The 15398-nt window shown below is 42.6% G+C and overlaps 1 protein-coding gene across 3 annotated transcripts in view; it reads right to left on the bottom strand.

Annotated features, from left to right (window-relative positions):
- tbc1d22a (TBC1 domain family, member 22a) overlaps positions 1-15398 on the bottom strand; it is a 188020-nt gene that overhangs the window by 80139 nt on the left and 92483 nt on the right. For all 3 annotated transcript variants that reach the window (XM_029742541.1, XM_029742545.1, XM_029742542.1), the window contains one exon: positions 13499-13605. In XM_029742541.1, coding sequence (XP_029598401.1) covers positions 13499-13605 — 107 coding nt within the window. The remainder of the gene's footprint in view (positions 1-13498; positions 13606-15398) is intronic.

Raw genomic sequence — 15398 nt, 5'->3', positions numbered from 1 at the left:
TTACACAAACCTTGCTCTTAATCCAGCCTTCTACCTACGTCAGGGATGGGCAACTGGCAGCCCGCTGCCCCCCTTTTGAAGGCTCTCGGATCAATTCCCCCTAGTCGGGGTCGCAACTGTTGCCAGAGAATGTTATGTTCATTTCTCTACCACAAACCCCCTCCAATGTATAACCACAACAGCCCAGGGCCTCCACATCCTGCTTCTTCACCTGCGGGATCGTCTGAGACCAGCCAACTGGACAGCTGATGAAACTGTGGATTTGCACCAAAAAATGATTTCTGCACAAACTGTCAGAAACCATCTCACGGAAGCTCATCTGCTTGCTTGTCATCCTCACCAGGGTCTTGATTTCCTAATATGAACTTTAACTCAGTAAAATCTTTGAAAGTGTTGCATGTTGCGTTTATATTGTTGTTCAGTATAGTTTAGCGGCCAGCTATCTAAACTTATCATGGTCAAATTACCGGCCGGGGATCAGTCATGTTAGTCAGTCTCATTTAGTAAATATTTTCTTGATTCTATTTTCTTAAAACTGCACTGTTGGTTAACCTGTTATGGCTAGGGGGCAGTATTTTCACGGCCGGATAAAAAACGTACCCGATTTAATCTGATTATTACTCCTGCCCAGAAACTAGAATATGCATATAATTATTGGCTTTGGATAGAAAACACCCTAAAGTTTCTAAAACTGTTTGAATGGTGTCTGTGAGTATAACAGAACTCATATGGCAGGCAAAAACCTGAGAAGATTCCAAACAGGAAGTACCCTCTCTGACCATTCCTTGAGCTTCTTGGCTCTGTTTAAAGAAAATTTAGGATCTTTGCTGTAACGTGACACTTCCTACGGCTCCCATAGGCTCTCAGAACCCGGGAAAAAGCTGAATGATGTAATTCCAGCCGCTGGCTGAAAAACTTTAGCGCGTTTGGATGGTGGTCGATCAGAGGGCCGTCAGACTGAGGCTCGTGCACGAGGGGATCCCATGCTTTTACTTTCTCTTTCTTTGAACGTAAACACGCTTTCCCGGTCGGAATATTATCGCTTTTTTACGAGAAAAATGGCATAAAAATTTATTTTAAACAGCGGTTGACATGCTTCGAAGTACGGTAATGGAATATTTAGAATTTTTTGGTCACGAAACGCGTCGGGCGCGTAACCCTTATTTACCCTTTCGGATAGTGTCTTGAACGCACGAACAAAACGCCGCTGTTTGAATATAACTATGGATTATTTGGGACCAAACCAACATTTGTTATTGAAGTAGAAGTCCTGGGAGTGCATTCTGACGAAGAACAGCAAAGGTAATAACATTTTTCTTATAGTAAATCTGACTTTGGTGAGTGCTAAACTTGGTGGGTGTCTAAATAGCTAGCCGTGATGGCTGGGCTATCTACTGAGAATATTGCAAAATATTAAAATCGGACATAGCGAGTGCATAGAGGAGTTCTGTATCTATAATTTGTAAATAATTGTTATGTTTTTTGTGAACGTTTATCGTGAGTAATTTAGTAAATTCACCGGAAGTTTGCGGGGGTATGCTAGTTCTGAACATCACATGCTAATGTAAAAAGCTGGTTTTTGACATAAATATGAACTTGATTGAACAAAACATGCATGTATTGTATAACATAATGTCCTAGGGGTGTCATCTGATGAAGATCATCAAAGGTTAGTGCTGCATTTAGCTGTGGTTTGGATTTATGTGACATTATATGCTAGCTTGAAAAATGGGTGTCTGATTATTTCTGGCTGGGTACTCTGCTGACATAATCTAATGTTTTGCTTTCGTTGTAAAGCCTTTTTGAAATCGGACAGTGTGGTTAGATAAAGGAGAGTCTTGTCTTTAAAATGGTGTAAAATAGTCATATGTTTGAAAAATGGAAGTTTTTGTATTTTTGAGGAATTTGTAATTCGCGCCACGCCCATCATTGGCTATTGGAGCAGGTGTTCCGCTAGCGGAATGTCTAGATGTAAGAGGTTAATCCAACCACAGTGTTCGATTTCAAAAAGGCTTTACGGCGAAAGCACACCACGCGATTATGTTAGGACAGCGCCTAGCCACAAGAAACCATACAGACATTTTCCAGCCAAGGAGAGGACGGACAAATGAATCAGTAACCTTTGATGATCTTCATCTGGTGGCACTCCCAGGACTCCATGTTACACAATAAATGTTCGTTTCATTCAATAAAGTCCCTTTTTATGTCCAAAAACCCCAGTTTAAATTGGCGCGTTATGTTCAGAAATGCATTGTCTCAAATAACATCTGGTGAAATCGCAGAGAGCCAAATAAAATGACAGAAATCATAAACATTGATGAAAGATACAAGTTTTATACATAGGATTAAAGATAAACGTCTTGTTAATCCAGCCGCTGTGTCAGATTTCAAAAAGGCTTTACGGCGAAAGCACACCCTGCGATTATGTTAGTACAGCGCCTAGCCACAAGAAACCATACAGACATTTTCCAGCCAAGGAGAGGACTGACAAAAGTCAGAAATAGCGATTAAATGAATCAGTAACCTTTGATGATCTTCATCTGGTGGCACTCCCAGGACTCCATGTTACACAATAAATGTTTGTTTTGTTCTATAATGTCCCTCTTTATGTCCAAAAATCTCCGTTTTGTTGGTGCGTTCAGTTCAGTAATCCAAAGACACAAACCGCACTCTCAATATCAAGACAAAAAGTAAAAAAAGTACAATAAAAGTTCGTAGAAACATGTCAAACGATGTTTAAAATCAATCCTCATGTCATTTGTCATAAATAATCAATAATATTTCAACCGGACAAAAGCTTTGTCAATAGAAAAGGAGAAACAAGAAAGGCGCGCTCCCGATCACACGCTGGGCTCATGTCTGGAAATTTCCACTGTCCACTCATTGAAAGTGCTGTATCGCCCTCATTTTTCAGAGTAAAAGCCTGAAACAATGCTTAAAAACTGGCCACATGTAGAAGAAGCCATAGAGATCGTGAACTGGGTCCTATGTACGGTGGATAGGCTTTCCTCAGGTTTTCACCTGCCATATCAGTTCTGTTATAGTCACAGACATTATTTTAACAGTTTTGGAAACTTTAGAGTGTTTTCTATCCAAATATACCAATATGTATATCCTAGCTTATGGGCCTGAGTAACAGGCAGTTTAATTTGGGCACGCTTTTCAACCAAAATTCCAAATGCTGCATCCTACCCTAGTGAAGTTAACGACCGTTCCACAGGTGCATGTTCATTAATTGTTTATGGTTCATTGAACAAGCATGGGAAAGTGTTTAAACCCTTTACAATGAATATCTGTAAATTATGTCGATTTTTACGAATTATCTTTGAAAGACAGGGTCCTGAAAAAGGGACGTTTAGCTGCAGACAACTTGTGCAATACATTAGGAGCAGTCAGGTTCTTCATTTCACCTGTAACATAACTTTACATTATGAAGCTTACCTTAGTTCCCCCGAACAGTTGAGCCAGTCACGTTGGTTTGTAAATAGCACAATGGGAGAAAGCAGGAGCAGGTGAGTTCAGCTGTGTATTGACAGGGGTTGCGTTTTATATAAGTGTTTTATATAAGTTGTGGCAAAGAAGGGGGTCGAGTGATAAATGGCAGATATGTGAGGGCAGAACTAATAAACGGGCTCTGCCCGATCACTAAAATGGCCACCCCGATCAGAACTACAGATCACAAAATGGCCGACTGCCAAAACTACAATTCCCAGAAGCAAGGGGAACCCTCAGAAGGTGGAGCCGACCCACAGATAAAGGGTCAAGAAAAACCAGGAAGAGAGAGAGAGAGGGCGGGAAGGATCTATGAACCATAGAGAAAGAGACAATCTACATTGGCTGGATTTACCGTGTACAAGCTGGACTGTTTTGGACTTACCTGTTGGCGTTTAGACCTGGCACTACTGAGAACCAGATTTGTGTACCGAACCCTGCTATCCTTGACCTTACCTGCGGCCTGGGTGGACCAGGACAGCGAAACAAACACACAGGTACTGTCATGTTCGAAAGAACTTTCATTCTGGGCTGACTTTGGTGACAGTTTCCCACTTAATTTGTGACAAACGCTCCTAACTTTGAAGAGGTTTGCCACAAAGTGTATCAAGTGTTTTTTTGTTTCAATAGAGTGAACAGGGGCATGCAACTATTCCTTCACAGAAAATGCATTAGAGCAACACATGACAACAGAAGCCCAATGTTATTTGCTGGCAGCCACACAAGTAAATGAGCTTATGATGAAAAAGCAAGGTCTTTTTTTGCAAAAATAATGCATGGCCATCCTATTTCTAATATTTATCATAGAAAGAATGTTGCCAGATACATTTCATAATGTTTTGTTTAAAGTTCATCTTGCATTTAACCGGAGAAAAGTGGTCTGGCTACACCAAGAAAAGTACTGGAGAAAAGAATCTACACATCAGTCAGAGCGCTATCTGCTGTTAGAATGCCCGTTTGTGTATGAATTGTCATCCTAGTGAAGTGCAACTGAAGCACAACATGTGTGATGCTGAGCAGAAATTGCAATAAGTAGAATTTTAAAAAAGCAGAAAGATATTTCTTTAGCGTTTTATCTTTCTGTCCTGCATGAAAAACACATCATTTTGCATTAACTAGAAAGTTAAACTTAGGCATCATGTTATCTAAGTAAGTGGCTGAATTAATAAGGTGACGGAGCATCATATAGTGTTGGCTTTCTGCTGTGTTTCAGGAGTCAAAGCCCTTTGGACGAGTTATCAGTATAGCTGCACACTGCTATCTTGATTTCATTGCGTTTTTTTCTCCTCTCCGTTCTCAGATCCCCCCACCTTTCTCCAAGCAGAGCAGGCAGGCCGTTGCCCTAGCGACTCCAGACTCCACACAGACACAGCATGCTGCTCCAGAGCCAGTAATATTCTTCCTTCAGACAAGTATGCGTCAAAACTTTGATAATTTGCAATGTCTCTTGTTCACATTCGCTTGTAAATGTCTAAACTCACCAAAAATGACATTTGGTGCGCCTGCCTATCTATCTATCTATCTATCTCTATATATAGATAGTCGTGGCCAAAAGTTGAGAATCACACAAATATTAATTTTCACAAAGTCTGCTGCCTCAGTGTCTTTAGCTATTTTTGTCAGATGTTACTATGGAATACTGAAGTATAATTACAAGCATTTCATAAGTGTCAAAGGCTTTTATTGACAATTACATGAAGTTGATGCAAAGAGTCAATATTTGCAGTGTTGACCCTTTTTCAAGACCTCTGCAATCCGCCCTGGCATGCTGTCAATTAACTTCTGGGCCACATCCTGACTGATGGCAGCCCATTCTTGCATTATCAATGCTTGGAGTTTGTGGGGTTTTGTTTGTCCACCCGCCTCTTGAGGATTGACCACAAGTTCTCAAAACTAAATATCGATGTTTTGTTCCCCGAGCCACTTAGTTATCCCTTATGGCAAGGTGCTCCATTATGCTGGAAAAGGCATTGTTCGTCACCAAACTGTTCCTGGATGGTTGGGAGAAGTTGCTCTCAGAGGATGTGTTGGAACCATTCTTTATTCATGGCTGTGATCTTAGGCAGAATTGTGAGTGAGCCCACTCCCTTGGCTGAGAAGCAACCCCACACATGAATGGTCTCAGGATGCTTTACTGTTGGCATGACACAGGACTGATGGTAGCGCTCACCTTGTCTTCTCCGGACAAGCTTTTTTCCGGACGCCCCAAACAATCAGAAATGGGATTCAGAGAAAATGACTTTACCCCAGTCCTCAGCAGTCCAATCCCTGTACCTTTTGCAAAATATCAGTCTGTCCCTGATGTTTTTCCTGGAGAGAAGTGGCCTTTTTGCTGCCCTTCTTGTCTCCAGGCCATCCTCCAAAAGTCTTCGCCTCACTGTACGTGCAGATGCACTCAAACCTGCCTGCTGCCATTCCTGAGCAAGCTCTGTACTGGTGCTGCCCCGATCCCGCAGCTGAATCAACTTTAGGAGACGGTCCTGGCGCTTGCTGGACTTTCTTGGGCGCTCTGAAGCCTTCTTCATAACAATTGAACCGCTCTCCTTGATGTTCTTGATGATTCGATAAATGGTTGATTTAGGTGCAATCTTACTGGCAGCCATATCCTTGCCTGTGAAGCCCTTTTTGTGCAAAGCAATGCTGACGGCACGTGTTTCCTTGCAGGTAACCATGGTTGACAGAGGAAGAACAATGATTCCAAGCACCACCCTCTTTCCGAAGCTTCCAGTCTGTTATTCGAACTCAATCAGCATGACAGAGTGATCTCCAGCCCTGTCCTCGACAACACTCACACCTGTGTTAACGAGAAAGTCACTGACATGATGTCAGCTAGTCCTTTTGTGGCAGGGCTGAAATGCGATGGAAATGTTTTTTGGGGGATTCAGTTAATTTGCATGGCAAAGAGGGACTTTGCAATTAATTGCAATTCATCTGATCACTCTTCATAACATTCTGGAGTATATGCAAATTGCCATCATACAAACTGAGGCAGCAGACTTTGTGAAAATAAATATTTGTGTCATTCTCAAAACTTTTGGCCACGACTGTGTGTGTGTGTGTGTGTGTATATTATATATGTATGTATATATATATATACACACACACACACAACTTTATGAGCTGGATTGCCTGTCTTTGCAATTCTTTATTTTCGTTTGCGCTCGTTAGCATATTTAGCTAGCAGCCACCATGGAAATTTGCTATTACTTGTGTATTAAACCATTAATACCGTAAATCCCTGGATGAGAGAAGGACGGTATTAAGACATAAATCTGGATAGCGCCCAAACCTGGTGTCTGGGCTAGCTAGCCAGCGTTTAACATCTTTGTATGTTTGTGTGTGTCTGCATCTAGTTACGTAGCGCAGCAGTTACTGGAAAATTTGTAAACCGTTAATCCAGACGGGCAAGAAGATTTCTGAAAGGCTGAGAACAGAAAAAAATGGCACTTCAAATGCCATGTAAAACTAGATGCCAACATTCGTTGTATAACACAACAGAAAAGCTACATCAAAAAGAAGGCCATTGTAACGACAAGTAACCTAGTTGCTGGAAAATCATTTAAGTTCCATTTCAAGCTCAAACAGAGGAATTTATTAATATAATACAGAAAGAAAAGTATTTTCTATTCCAGATCTGATACTACTCTCACAGTGGCTTTCAGTGTTTTATACACCATCAATCTCTAGGGGCTCTGAGGTAAATGCTTCCATTTCCTTCTCTGTTAAGTTAGCTATAGAGCCTGTTAAAAATAGGCTATATAAACAAGTGGCTCATTAATATCACTGAAGGCGTTTTAGCAACAAGGCCCCATAAGGGATCTATTTATTTAGGAGAATTAATAAAAGTGTGCTTCGGCTCCTTTGTCCCGGCGTAAATGCTACTACATTCTGTCGACAGCAGCAGTTCCTAAAGGAGCCCCGGAGAGAGGGTGTGCATGTGTGTGGTTCCTGTGACCTTGTCTCTATCTAATTATGAGTGTGTGGCAGAGGGGGGTAGGGACACATCGTTTTGGCCGTAATTGTTTCTCAACAATTTTTACGGGGCCGAATACCTCCAGCACCTTAATTAGCTAGTTTGTGATCCATCCTGTCCCAGCTGTAAACCTATTCTCTCAAATACCCACTACTACCATATCCACAGAGACGACAGGAAGTGGACGGGTTAAATAGCAGAGGAGTAAAAGTCTGGAAAGCCATTACCCTCTTTGTGTGTGTTTTATAGGGTGCTTTTAAAGGATGTATGTTGGTTCTTTCGTCTTGCTACTAAATAAAATGACATGATCAATTCCAAGATAAAAATCCTAGTGTTTGTAGGTGAGTGAACTTGACTGGAGCACCTTAATTGGTCTTTTGGTCAAATAAACACCTTCCACTAAAAGACTCTGATAACCAGCTTCACAAGCAAGCTTCGTGGCCCCTTCCTTCCCTGAGAGAGCTGCTCACCTCTCTGACACCATACGTCTTTCTACAGATCACCCAGCTGTGCTAATCAGAGACTGGGTCTCCCAGGGCCCTACGCAGGGGTCCGAGGTCAGCGTTAATCAGACAGCAGCGTGGTGCTGTGTCCCGCTTCGGCGAATCACAGGGGTTTAGGCTGCACCGCTCACATGTCAGTCATCAAAACACAACAGCTGGTGAACGCTCACCTCTTCTCTTCGTGTGTGTGTGTGTGTGTGTACACCCACAGCTGTGTGAGTTAAACTGTGTGTGTGCATGTGTGTACCAGTGTGTGTCTGGTACACTCCTCACGGGATTCACTCTACAGTGTGTGTGGTGTGTGTGTCAGTCGTTGATTGAGATAAATACAAAGAGCCTCTAGGGAGCAGAATCAAAGCCTGTAAAGTCTCTCTCCATTTGTCTCTACGGCTAATGCTTTCAACAAAAACAGCGGGGATTAAGGTAAGGCACGTTAGCTTCCACACAGGTCATTGTGACATGTAAACTGCATCAAGTGGTGCGGGAGACCAATAGAAGAACAGCTAAACAGAAGATGGGGTTAGTTAGCTAGCTACTCTCATGCTTGACTCTGATGCATGCTGGTGCAGAATGAAAGAGAATATTATACACATTCAGTATTGTATATTGCTATATAAAACACACTTACCCACACCCGCATGAGCAATCAACCATCCCTGGTGATTTTGTTTGATGTTTTTGTGGTGATCTGCTTCAGGGCAGAAAGCTGTCTGAAAGCTGGATGCTACTGTGAACTTTACTATAGAGAGTTTTTAGGAAACCAAGATTTCAATAATAACATCTGCTTCCTAAAACTAGGAGCAAGACCATCCAGTGTTGTCAGCCTCATTGAGGCTGCATCGCAAATGGCACCCTATTCCGTATGTAGTGCACTTCTAGGTCAAAGGTAGTGCACTATGTAGGGACTAGGGTGCCACATGAGATGCAGACAGTTGTTAGCCATCCTTTGTATTTTCCTTGAATGTCCAAAGATTTGGGTCAAAATGTTGTTTCCTGCTTAATACCTATTATTATATGTTCATCACGATCTTATGTCTTTCCATGGAAATAGAACGTGGAGATTTAAGACTGCTAAGGCGTCAGATAATCTTCAGAGTAAGAATTCCGTTCTACTGCAACAAGCAGAGGCTCAGTTCAGCTCCCGCCCACTAACGCAGACCAACAGTCCCTGTGTCTCTCTCATACACACAGTCCCACACAGACACCACACCTCTAAACAGTGTGAAAGCGAAGTATGAATGTTCCCAGGTTATAACTGGGTACTGTGAAGTTGTGAAGAAAATCATAAGTGCCTGTGAAAATCAGCTTTGTACACACAAATGACTGCGGTAATTAGGAACAAAACAGCACAAAAGGTTGTCTGGCTGGAAGTGCATCCTAATGTACTGCTGCCTCTGAAGAGAGGTGAGTCACCAGCATACAAATGGCCCTCTGTGGAGTAGAGTGAGACTGGAGTGGAGGAGAGGAGAGACCGCCATCTGAATGACAGATACAAAGAGCACAGGAAAGACGATGAGAGGAGAGAGATGAGAGAAGTAAGTGCGGTGAGCGAGGTGAGAGGAGCGGGAGAAAATGTGAGAGCAGGAGAGAGAGCGAGAGAAGACGAGAGATACAGTATGTAGATGATTGCCATTCTGTAGCATGAGGGACATCTCATGACCATTAATTCCCTATAGTATATACATTGTACACTGCTCAAAAAATAAAGGGAACACTTAAACAACACAATGTAACTCCAAGTCAATCACTGATTGACAATAGATTTCACATGCTGTTGTGCAAATGGAATAGACAACAGGTGGAAATTATAGGCAATTAGCAAGACACCCCCAACAAAGGAGTGGTTCTGCAGGTGGTGACCACAGACCACTTCTCAGTTCCTATGCTTCCTGGCTGATGTTTTGGTAACTTTTGAATGCTGGCGGTGCTTTCACGCTAGTGGTAGCATGAGACGGAGTCTACAACCCACACAAGTGTCTCAGGTAGTGCAGCTCATCCAGGATGGCACATCAATGCGAGCTGTGGCAAGAAGGTTTGCTGTGTCTGTCAGCGTAGTGTCCAGAGCATGGAGGCGCTACCAGGAGACAGGCCAGTACATCAGGAGACGTGGAGGAGGCCGTAGGAGGGCAACAACCCAGCAGCAGGACCGCTACCTCCGCCTTTGTGCAAGGAGGAGCAGGAGAAGCACTGCCAGAGCCCTGCAAAATGACCTCCAGCAGGCCACAAATGTGCATGTGTCTGCTCAAACGGTCAGAAACAGACTCCATGAGGGTGGTATGAGGGCCCGACGTCCACAGGTGGGGGTTGTGCTTACAGCCCAACACCGTGCAGGACGTTTGGCATTTGCCAGAGAACACCAAAATTGGCAAATTCGCCACTGGCGCCCTGTGCTCTTCACAGATGAAAGCAGGTTCACACTGAGCACATGTGACAAAGTCTGGAGACGCCGTGGAGAACGTTCTGCTACCTGCAACATCCTCCAGCATGACTGGTTTGGCGGTGGGTCAGTCATGGTGTGGGGTGGCATTTCTTTGGGGGGCCGCACAGCCCTCCATGTGCTCGCCAGAGGTAACCTGACTGCCATTAGGTACCGAGATGAGATCCTCAGACCCCTTGTGAGACCATATGCTGGTGCGGTTGGCCCTGGGTTCCTCCTAATGCAAGACAATGCTAGACCTCATGTGGCTGGAGTGTGTCAGCAGTTCCTGCAAGAGGAAGGCATTGATGCTATGGACTGGCCCGCCCGTTCCCCAGACCTGAATCCAATTGAGCACATCTGGGACATCATGTCTCGCTCCATCCACCAACGCCACATTGCACCACAGACTGTCCAGGAGTTGGCGGATGCTTTAGTCCAGGTCTGGGAGGAGATCCCTCAGGAGACCATCCGCCACCTCATCAGGAGCATGCCCAGGCGTTGTAGGGAGGTCATACAGGCACGTGGAGGCCACACACACTACTGAGCCTTATTTTGACTTGTTTTAAGGACATTACATCAAAGTTGGATCAGCCTGTAGTGTGGTTTTCCACTTTAATTTTGAGTGTGACTCCAAATCCAGACCTCCATGGGTTGATAAATTGGATTTCCATTGATTATTTTTGTGTGATTTTGTTGTCAGCACACTCAACTATGTAAAGAAAAAAGTATTTAATAAGATGATTTCATTCATTCAGATCTAGGATGTGTTATTTTAGTGTTCCCTTTATTTTTCTGAGCAGTGTATATAACTTACAACCAATAAATTGTGCATTCGTTTTTCATCTTATTTTCATTTATTAAAATGTAAATCGATCGAAGCCGACAAAATAAAACAGTAGTGTTTAACCTGTATAGATGATTATTTGTACTACTATTACTACTCAAATGAACTGTATTTCATAATTTTTTAAAGAGAAAACCCTCTAAAATAAAAATACCCACTTCAAAAACTATGAGAATAAAAATGATTTTCCACTATAGAAATAGGTCCTACCTCTCGCTAAATAGTAGAAAGCAGATTATTCAGTCAACATTCCTATCGTTCCTAGACTATGGCCACATCATCTATATGAACGCAGCTGCCACTTCATTAAAGCCGTTAGATGCGGTTCATCATAGAGCATTGCACTTTATTACGGCAACAATTGTAGTTCTCATCACTGCATTCTCTACCAGAAAGTTGGTTGGCCCTCTTTGATGTCACATTGCACAATACATTGCTATGTTTTCATTTATAAAGCCCTTTTACAACAATTCTCACTGTACCTAACAGCATTACTAAACTTTAGACAATGTTTTCGCACCCCATCTCGGGGATGGCTAACTCTGGAAACTCCTTTGGTCTCTACTGAGTTATGTAAATCAGCTTTTAGTTGTCTTGCACCTTATTTGTGGAACAATCTTCAAAATGTTCTTAAATGTGATGTTGTGGTACATCTAGGTGAATTCAGAAAGCTGATTGAGGACCTTATTACTGATGAATGTGATGTTCTGGTGCCTCTAGGTGAATTCAGAAAGCTGATTGAGGACCTTATTACTGATGAATGTGATGTTCTGGTACCTCTAGGTGAATTCAGACAGCTGATTGAGGACCTTATTACTGATGAATGTGATGTTGTGGTGCCTCTAGGTCAATTCAGAAAGCTGATTGAGGACCTTATTACTGATGAATGTGATGTTGTGGTGCCTCTAGGTGAATTCAGAAAGCTGATTGAGGACCTTATTACTGATGAATGTGATGTTTTGGTGCCTCTAGGTGAATTCAGAAAGCTGATTGAGGACCTTATTACTGATGACTGTGATGTTCTGGTGCCTCTAGTTGAATTCAGAAAGCTGATTGAGGACCTTATTACTGATGAATGTGATGTTCTGGTGCCTCTAGGTGAATTCAGAAAGCTGATTGAGGACCTTATTACTGATGAATGTGATGTTCTGGTGCCTCTAGGTGAATTCAGAAAGCTGATTGAGGACCTTATTACTGATGAATGTGATGTTTTGGTGCCTCTAGGTGAATTCAGAAAGCTGATTGAGGACCTTATTACTGATGAATGTGTTTGTTTTTTAGGACCGTGTTTTTCTTTCTGCTTGCATTTTCTGTAATGTGTAATTCAGGGCTCATCTGTAAAAAGAGTCCTTGGTCTCAGTATGACTCCTTGATCAATTAAAGGTTAAATAAATAAATCAAACTATCATCATTGCATTGTAATGTATTTACTGAAATGCTGTACCACTACACTGCTTTGGCAATATCTACAAATTGTACTTTATGCCAAAAAATAAATCTGAATTTGAGAGAGTGTGAGAGAGAGACAGAGAAAACGAGAGAGAGCACTAGTTGAAGTAAATCAAACCCTCTTTCCGCACCCTGGTGTAATTACACAACATTTCATCCCTAGCGAGTGTTTAGAAAAAACAGCGAGACCAAACGGTGGCAGTGGGCACCACCTGGGAACCGTGCCGGGGCGTGTGGCTAGCAGCAGCAATCAGCTCTGAACACACCGCTGAATGGCTGTATGGATGCTGTAGCCTTGCCACCTACCTGCCTTCTTCCACTGCCTAGCTAACTCTGTGTATGGGGCCATTTACATCAAGGCCAAACACACTCGAGTGCTCACACATGGTCACACACACGGCTCGGATGTGGTAATGGCTGTAAATCAATAAGCGACAAAGAGAGAGAGAGAAAGTGAGGAGGCGGCGGAACAGTTCCCTGGGTGATACACTCAACGCCGGTCCGCCACAGGGCTGACGTGTAAAAGGCTGTATCTGGCTACGGTACAGTGCAGAGAGAGAATATTCATCATTCACACACTAACTCTGAAGAGATGGAACAGAGGGGGAAAGTGGGACGGCGCGACTAACCTACACACAGGGGACTCCACTGTGACTAAACCTGTGCGTATTCATGTGTGTGGCCAATTCAACACACGGAACTACTACACCCCATACACCTAAAAATACACACGCCTAACCCGTTCTCTCCTGGAGAGGTGGTACACATACACACAGGCACACAGTGAATGTAAACAGGGGAAAGGAGAATTAATGTACCTGAATGCCGTCCAACAATTTGCTCATGCACCAGAAACTGTCAGCCTCGATGTTTCGCAAAGCCGCCTCCTGCAAGCTGGACACGTCAAAGTTCTCCACCTCCTCCTCTGTAGAGAGAGAGAGAGAGAGAATTAGGTCTACCAGCATCACACCAGGGGCCTTGTATTAAACAGAAAAAAAGAAGAGGGATGGAAAGATGTTCTTGAGGAGAGCCTGAGGAGTCCTTGATGAAGTGTAGTGGTACAGAATGTTAGAGAGCCTCTCTAACAGCACCTGTTAACAACACGTCTCCACACTCATTCACACATACATTACTTACATTATGCAGACTGTTTGTTCTTACTACATTTACAGTCATTCAACTACATCTACTCTCCACACATACATTACTTACATTATGCAGACTGTTTGTTCTTACTACATCTATAACCAGTCATTCAGCTACATCTACTCTCCACCCTCGAATATCGTTGCTTAAATCAGCCTATCACTCGAATACCGTTGCTTAAATCAGCCTATCACTCGAATACCGTTGCTTAAATCAGCCTATCACTCGAATACCGTTGCTTAAATCAGCCTATCACTCGAATACCGTTGCTTAAATCAGTGCACGCGTGAGCACTCTCTCGCTCTCCAACTCCATGTAAATTGCATCCAAAATAGATAATCCTGTTCTAGATTGATATATAGCCCTATATATAGATGTCCTAGACTACCTCTTCCAGGTATTAAATTCAATGCAGTATTAGCCTTATATTTAATTAATGATGGGTTATGCATAATAAGCTTCTAACTTAGAGCCTCTGTCTCATGTGCAATACACAAGCACCTGTGCTCTGCTGGCCTCTCATTGAAAAAGACTCCTTAGCTCTTGGAGTCCCATACAGGAAAAGCTTTTCGTTTTTTTGCTTTTCTTATACCAATAGACTATTGGGGCTCCCAAGTGGCGCAGCGGTCTAAGTTACTGTATCTTAGTGCTAGAGGCGTCACTACAGCCTGAAAATGAACCAGGGTCTGTATCACAACTGGCTGTGATTGGGAGTCCCATAGGGCGGCACACAATTGGCCCAGCGTCGTCCGGGTTAGCATTTGGCCGGGGTAGACCGTCATTGTAAATGAGAATTTGTGCTGAACTGACTTGCCTAGTTAAATAAAAAAGGCAAAATAAAACATTTGAAGAGGGACGCAAGCGCTTTTGATGATGAATGTTAAATACAGCAGTCAATAGATCTCACGGGTAGTTTGAAAGAAGAGTCAACACCTGATGGCGGTAGGCTATAACAGTTATTTTTTCAGACCCATAACCATTCAACATTTGTGAAGAGAAGCCTTCTGCATCTAATTATAGTCCTATATTATTCATGGATGTCTTTAGAATAATGAAAACAAGGACAACAAAACATCTCATTTAACTGTTGAAAGCAAGGAATGAATGAAGCAACAATGGAGAGAGAAAGAGGTAGGCTAATAACATTAGGGGAGATATTATTAAAGCTATATACTGTATGCATCTGCATACTAATTATACAAATAGGCCCTATCATATTTCCATATAATACAATAGAGTAATACGGTTCACACTCAAAGATACGCCTACTGGAGCTGGTTTCATTTATTTACCCAAGAGCATATAGCTAGCTACATCTATGGGCTTTTAGGTTTTTCTGTTGTGCGCAATGTGCAGTAGCTTATATCATAAATGTATTGGATAATGACACGATCATTTGGGCTTTTGGGGTTTGGGGAAATGAAATGTATTTAATATATGTCTCATCAGGTTCGGGTAGCACCAGGTTAGAATTTTAATGCTGATCAAAGCTATAATAAAATCCAGACATTTATATGTTTTATAATGCTTTGAATTCCAGTTTTGGTGGGAAATACTGGGTTACCCGGGAGA

The sequence above is a fragment of the Salmo trutta genome, chromosome 40 (genome assembly GCF_901001165.1).
Source record: "Salmo trutta chromosome 40, fSalTru1.1, whole genome shotgun sequence".
In the NCBI taxonomy this organism is placed as follows: domain Eukaryota; kingdom Metazoa; phylum Chordata; class Actinopteri; order Salmoniformes; family Salmonidae; genus Salmo; species Salmo trutta.
Note: the sequence above shows the minus strand (reverse complement) of the source record. Positions and strands in the feature narration are given on the sequence as shown.